General features: G+C 41.5%; 1 protein-coding gene across 1 annotated transcript; it reads left to right on the top strand.

The window, feature by feature from the left end:
- Positions 1–2,147: 2,147 nt before the first annotated feature.
- Positions 2,148–7,008, top strand: LOC124094793 (thyroid receptor-interacting protein 11-like). Its single transcript, XM_046447757.1, is given in 5 exon segments — positions 2,148–6,306; positions 6,309–6,755; positions 6,758–6,830; positions 6,832–6,878; positions 6,881–7,008. Coding segments are annotated over 5 exon segments (4,854 nt in total).
- The last annotated feature ends 655 nt before the right edge of the window (positions 7,009–7,663 follow it).

Raw genomic sequence — 7,663 nt, 5'->3', positions numbered from 1 at the left:
ATGATTATTGTGTTGTGGTCAATTTGACTCTTGAACTTGAGAAGAGTTTGATTGATGAACACAGCTGCACCATTGTTTGGGGCATATCTATTGATGATTGTTATGTCTTGTTGGTGTCTGGTTCCCTTGAGCAGTATGTGAATTCCATCTTTATCCCTTTTGATTAGCTCTGGCTTGAAGTTTACTTTATGTGATATGAGTATGGAAACGCCTGCTTGCTTCCGTAGTCCATGTGAGGGGTATGATTTTTCCCAACCTTTCACCTTCAGTCTGTGTATGTCTTTTCCTAACAGACGAGTCTCCTGTAGGCAGCATTTTATTGAGGATGAGCTCTCTATGTGCCTCTTACATCCCATCACATGAGTAATTTCATTTAGCGTGATTAAACTCTTTGTGTTTTCAAGGTTGCTTACTTCAAGGCACGAAGTAGGTAACACACAGAGTTCTTGATATTGGGATGAGAAGATTGGTTGTGCAATCTGGAAATTTGGTGGGCGTTTCTGGAGGACATCAAGACTTTGATAGAATGACAAATCCAGAACCCTTGAAGATGTTCACAATGGTTCTTCAGATTGTTGCTACTCTGATCCAGAATTAAGAGGTCCATTAATCCATAATAAAGTAATATCAAATTGGGGAATTTTAAAACAAGTTTTGGATGTTTTGAATTATAGGATCAATTTTTATCTATTTTCTAGAAATTTAAATAAAAACTAAGTAAAACTTTCAATAGAAGTTTCTTTATTGAAATAGCAATGGGGCTAGGGTCATGGGTCAGTGGTAGCATACTTGCCTGGCATGTGTGAGGCACTGGGTTCGATTCTCAGCACTGCATATAAGTAAATAAATAAATAAATGTCTATTAGCAACAAAAAACAAAAATAAATAAATAAAATTAATAGCAAGTTGTATCTGCTCTGGAATATTTCTTAGCACTGAGACATTTCATGTATGGTACAAATAAATGGTTACATTTTTGGCAAATCTTTTTATGTTTTTATTAAAGAACACTGACACCAACTTGTCTCTTTGGCTTGTGTGTTGTCAGTGGTTTTCTGGAATCCTAGACGGCCGCTGTCACCTGCCTTTCCAAGATGAGAAAACATATTTATATGAGTTTAAGTGTTCATCAACATAAACTTTCTTGGACGTATTTCACTCTAGCTTGAGGTATAAAGCCTTTTGTTGTCTGTAGAAGCTGCTGGGCTGGGATACTCTTCCTTCTTTGATTTTCTTTTGATCATCAATCTGGAAATTCCTCCAAACACTGAAAAGTTACTATGTAGATCCAAATGAGATGATCCCTTTTCCAAAAAAAAAAAAAAAGTTTACTAAAAGGATACTATGAAAAATGCATTTCAGGAGCAAAATGTTGGGATAATATTACTTATATTACCTTTTTACCCATAAAGATGCAAGTTTTTAATTACTATAATCTACAAATTGCTATAACTACCTTGATTCATGACTGGGCACAATACCATTAAAGCATTAAACCCATCGGGGGTATAGAACATGTTTTCAAAGTAGGGGAAAAAAAAAAAAACCTAGAATCAAGCATTCAAGAGCCAAAGGAGTCACAGTATTTTGAAAACAGCCACGAGAGTGAGTTAGCATATGGAGGAGAGACTTTCAATAGTGTTAGGGATGTTAAGGTTGTGGAATGAATTGGTAACTGTAGTCAGAATGATCAATACAACTTTCTTTATTGCAGCAAATTGGAATCATTTGTAGGAAACCATGATTTCAGTGGTGCTTTGCAGGTCACAGTACTCTAAAAGGCTTCTTCATGAATATTGAAAATCCTAGGGTGTTAGGGCGGCCACGTCCAGGTGGCAGGAGCAGCCCGCCCTGCTGGGGCGCGTCACAAACGCTGAGGGCGGAGTCACCCAAGGGGGACAGCGGAAAGTCCAGGGAAGGAGCAGAGGCCCCCCGAGGGGTGACTGCGCCACTGGCAGCGAGTCCCCGGTGAAAGCCCAGGCCAGGGCTCTGCGTTACCAGGCAGAAGGCGACGTTGGCGCGAGCCCCGCAGCGCCCCGATTTCTGAGGCTGAGGTCACAATCGACCCCGCAGCGCTCAAGGCCGTTCCGTGGAGAGAGGTGGATGGTGAGAGGAGCGGGTTTTGCAGCGGCTCAGAGGTTGCAGCGATGTCGTCCTGGTTTGGGGGCCTAAGCTCCGGCTGGGGCCACTCCTTGCGTCAGGTGGGGGACAGCTTGGCTTCCCTCACCAGCCATATCTCCAGCTTCGCCAGGGACGCGTTTCTGGACGATTTAGAAGAGGTAGAAGCAGGTTTACCTCATTGTGGGAGAAAGGAAATTGAAGCTCCCCAATCTCCATTCACATCAAAGGATGGAAGACTTACAAAGGATTGTACTGATCGGGAAGAAAAGCACCAAGAAGCATCAGGGCTTCCCATAAAGCATCCCTCTGCAGGTTACGGACATCAACTGCAACAGAGAGGGACAGAAGCCAGCCAACCTAAAGCAAGACAGATGGTGCTAGAGGATCACCTGTGGAGAGGGCAGTCACCTGCCCAATCAGTACACTCGGGAGCTGGTGGTACACCAGTAACCACTGCACCGGCTCCATTCAGCTGTGGAATCAGTCGTCAGTTTTCACCTTTTCCTGATGGAGACATGCACTGTAGTGACATCATTTCATCACAACATGAAATAAAGAGCTTGTCAATTGAAGTTTCGAGGCTTGAATCTGAAGTCAGCCCCTGGAAGCATATTGGTCAAGCACAAGGAACACGTAATTCTGATCCAAGGGAAATCTGCAAACTCCAAAATACTATCAAGGTACTTGAAGAAAACCAAAGTCAGGACATAAATAATCATCAACATGAAATGCCAGCTTTGCAGAAGGCACATCAAGAGAAACTGGCAGAGGAAAGTTGCCGGCATCGAGAGGAATTACGTGACTACGAAGAACGAATTGAAGAACTTGAAAATCAGTCACAACAAGGTGACTCAGGGGTTACAGCCTGTGAGATGCAAAAAACTATTCAGGTTCTACAAACTGAAAACGCCGAGTCGACGAAAAACATAGAAGAACTTGAGGATCAAATAAAAGACATCAATAAAAAATTATCTTCTGCAGAAAATGACAGAAACGTCTCGAACACAGAACAAGAGCAGCTCGGTGTGGAAAAGGGACAAATAATGGAGCAGTGTGAGAACTTGCAACTGGAATGCAGTAAATTGCAGCCTTCTGTGATGGAGCAGAGTGATACTGTGGCCAAAAAGGGAAAAATTCTCCCACAGAGTTCATCGGTGGAAGAAGTGCTCAGGCTGCAACAAGCCCTGTCTGATGCTGAAAAGGAAATAATGAGACTGAACGGTTTAAACCAGGATAACCGTCTGGCTGAAGACAATCTGAAACTGAATGTGCGTGTTCAAGTTTTAGAAAAAGAGAAGTCATTATTGAGTCAAGAAAAGGAAGAACTTCAGATATCACTGTCAACATTGAGCTGTGAACATGAACTAATTAAAAGTACAGCTTCAACAGACGTGAATTTGTGTGTACAATTCCATAACTTAAAACTTAACTTGGAGTCGAAGGAGCAAGAACTGAATCAAAGTATTAATGAAAAGAAAATGCTGATAGCTGAGTTGGAAGAACTGGACACTCAGAACCAGGAAGCAACAAAGCACATAATTTTGATAACAGATGAGTTATCCAAACAACGATATGAAGGAGACCTTGTAATCAAGAAATTGAAACAACTCAATCAAGAGAAGGATTTTGAAATCGCAAGCCTCAAAAAGAATATTGAGCAAATGGCTGCTGATCAAAAAGAAACGAAGGAACTTTTGGCATCTCATTTAGAAGACCAGGAGCAATTGATACAACGTATAAGTGAGAAAAAACTTTTTCTTGACAAACTCAAAGAACAAAGTTCAGAACTCCAAAAGGATTTAGATAAGTGTTCTCAGGTCTTAAGAGAAAATGAAACTTTAAGGCAAACCATAGAAGAAAAGGACAGAAGGATTGGATCCATGAAAGAAGAAGGAAATCATCTGCAAGAAGAATTGGAAAGACTTAGGGAACAGCAGCACAGAGCTGTCCTTGTGGCTGAGCTTGAAACCCTTGATAGTATCACAGAACTAGAATCTGAGGTATCTCAACTGAATTTCGTCAATAATCATCTGGAAGAGGAAATTAAACATCATCAGAAGATAATTGAAGATGAAAGACAGGGTAAAATGCACCTACTTCAGTCTTTACAGGAGCAGAAGAAGGAAATGAATGAATTGAAATACCAATATGAGCAGATGAATGCTGCGCATACCCAGTTATTTTTAGTAAAAGATGAGGAAATTAAGAATTTGCAGAAAACCATTGGACAAATAAAAGCCCAGTTGCCTGGAGACAGACATGACACTCAAACAGAGAATTCCGATGTTCTTCGAGAACCGAAAGTTAAAGAAAGCCTTACTGTAGAAAATGGAGGTGAAAACCACAACCTATTGAAATCTGAAAATGAGACGTCAGTGAAAGGAATCAAAGAAGAACTTGAGATTAAACTTCTAAAAGAACAGAATGTATCTTTAACCAGGGAGATTCATCAGCTGTCCACAGATGAAGTTGGTAAACTCACTCAAATTATCCAGCAGAAGGATGTGGAGACACCAGCTCTTCAGGCTAGACTGTCTCCAGTTTCCCACCCCCAGGATGTCCTTTACCTTCAGCAGCAGCTGCAGACCTTCACCACGGAAAGAGAACAAGTCTTAGCCATTCTGAACGAGAAGGTGAAGGAAAACAGCCATTTAAAATCAGAACATCACAAAATGAAGGATCTAGTTGCTGTGGAAGAAGCAGCCCTCATCCAGATTCAGGAAGAATATAGAAAATTGCCCACCCGATTTGTAAGCAGTGGTCAAGGTATGTTCAGAGAGACTCTGCAGAATCGAAGACAGCAAGTTAAACAACTGGAGGAATGGAAACATCAGAAGGAGCTTCTTCCACTTCAAGCCCAAGCTGTGGTTGATGGTGAAAATCATTCTAAGTTAGAAGCAGACCACACCGGCCTCATCCAAAGTGATGAGCTGAGTGACACCAAATTAGGCCAGGATCAGCAGTGCACAGGGCAGCTTTGCAACGCCAAGGCCCTTCCTGTGGGAAAACTTGATAGTACTTCACCCCAGCTCTTGTCTGCTTCATCACTTAGCTCCCAGTCAGCAGAGGTCCAAGAGCTGAGACAGTCACTGCAAGAAAAAGATGCTACAATTAAGACTCTTCAAGAAAACAACCACAGGTTGTCTGAGTCCATGGCTGCTTTGTCGGAGATAGAGAGCAAAGGACATGAACAAACGGATTCGGAAATTAAACAGCTAAAGGCAAAGCAAGATGTGTTACTGAATTCACTTAAAGAAAAAGATCTCTTAATCCGAGCCCAAAGGGATCAGTTACTTTCTTCAAATGAAGAGTTCACTAACAAAGTGAGTGAAAACCAAGTATGGAGGCAAGCAGCCAAGATCCTCAAGGAGCGAGTATTCGTTTTAGAAATGGACATTTCCAAACTCAAAGCGGAAAATGAAAACATAATAGAAATATCCAGAGGAAAGGAAATGGAGTGTCAAGCATTACAGGAGACCAACATGAGGTTCTCTGTGATGCTGCGAGAAAAAGACTTGCAGCTGGAGACTATGAAGGAGAAAGCTCATGCCTTTGAGCAGCCGTTACAAGAAAAAGAAGAGGACAAGTGTGGGGAGTTCAGTCATCTTGCCACTGCAGTTGAATCAAGGCAGGAGAAGACCATTATGTTTCAGCAAAAGACAGATCAAGTCATCTTGTGTCTGAAGCAAAACCAGATGGAGAACAGGACCCTCCAGCACGAGGTTCAACACTTACATGACAAAGAATTACGCTTACACCAGGAGCTAGAGAGACTACGCAGCCATCTTTTGGAATCAGAAGATTCTCACACCCGGGAAATTTGGGCTGTGGACAAAAGGGAGCTTGAACTGAAAAAGAAAGTCATGCTGTTGGAGGAAAAGCTAGTTTCATCTTCGACTACAAGTCATCAATCCAATGTGCAGATAGAGTCCCCGCAGGAACAGTTGAGGATGGAATCCCAACAGAGGGATGAGAAGGCACTGCAGTTTCTGCTCTCCCAGGAAGGAGGAACGCGGTCTGCCCTGTCATTAAGTAACCTGCAAACAGTTCAAGAGCATTTCCAACAAGAAGAAAAAGCTATGTGTCCTGCAGAATTCAAGAAAGAACAGAAGGAAAAGGCAGAAAAAGTCGAAGGAGAAGCATTATTATCACTACAGGATGAAGCAAATGTTGTGTCTGATTCAGCACCCAGACAGATCTCAAGGAAGAACAGACTGGAGAACTTACGAAGCAAAGTGAGCTCCTGCAAGAAATGCTGGACGATACACCAAAGAAATTGATGAACATGACAAGCAGCACAGAAGGAAAAGTGGACAAAGGCCTCCTGAGAAACCTTTTTATCGGTCATTTCCGCACACCCAAAAGTAAGCGTTGCGAAGTGCTCCGGGTAATCGGAAGGATCCTGGACATTGAAAAGGGGGAAATGGAGCACTTGTTGAAAGAAGATTATGGAGGTGTTACCACGTGGATGCCTGGTTGGCTTGGAGGAGGACCCAAATCTGTCCCCAGCACACCTTTGATACCAAGTCAGCAATCTGTGTGGAAGAGTTCTTTTTCAGAACATTTTGTTAAGTTTCTGGAAATGGAATCTCATCCAGCTGTTCCACCACCCAAACTTTCTGCTCGTGCCATGGAACTGTAGATTCACCAAGAAGAAGAAAGCAAGGTGCAAAGGTGCCGGGAAGTGGTAAAGAGGCAGCAGAAGTCAGAGCCACTTACTCACCTAGCTGGACTTGGACCTAGTGGACCTGGGCATCTTCTCTGGAACCCTTCGCAGATGTCATGCCCACCTTTACACCATTGCCAGTGTCCCCAGACCATCCTGCCAGGGTTGTACTAAAGGACCTTTTAAAGCCATACGTGACTCTGAAGCCAGAGATGATGTAGAACTTTAAAGAAGCCACAACTCTGTACTTTTTGAGAGTGGCCTTTTGGAAAAAGTGTCATATATTTGTAGACAAAAAGAGAAAGAAAAAAGCTGATGTATATAGAGCTACTAGGTATTTTGTTTTCCCTTTTTCTCTTTCTTTTTTCTTTTTCTCTTTCTTTTTTTTTTGATGTAGAGCTTAAAAATTTATTTTGTTTGCTGTAGCACTTTTTGTTTATAATTTTATTTTGATGTTCTGATGTAATCATCAACAATAATCAATTCTAATGTACTTTGTGAGCAACTGTACAGTGCAGCAGTAGTGAACCCTTAGCTCCAACCTATTTTTTTAATTCAGCTTTCTAGATGTTAATGTCCAGAAAGAAGACCATTTTTATAAGTCAAACTGAATGTAGAGTGACACACAATTTTCAGTGGAAAAGTTAATTTGCAAGGATGTATCATTAAATATCGGGACTGTTTACGTACTTTTCTGGGCTCTAAAATAATGCTTATAAACACATTTTTAAAACCATTTGACAGCAAGGAGGAGAAATGGGGAGAAATAAAATCATATAACGTTTTCAAAGATGAAATACTTGGAAAAACCTTTTTCATTTTGTAAATTAAGGTAAAAGATAAATCAAAAGTTTTTAGCTGAAGTTAGGAGAAGTC

This window comes from Marmota monax, unplaced genomic scaffold, assembly GCF_021218885.2.
Source record: "Marmota monax isolate L192 unplaced genomic scaffold, Marmota_monax_Labrador192_F-V1.1 WCK01_AAM20220418_F8-fsc00040, whole genome shotgun sequence".
Classification (NCBI taxonomy): Eukaryota; Metazoa; Chordata; class Mammalia; order Rodentia; family Sciuridae; genus Marmota; species Marmota monax.
This window is presented reverse-complemented; position numbering and strand designations above follow the sequence as displayed.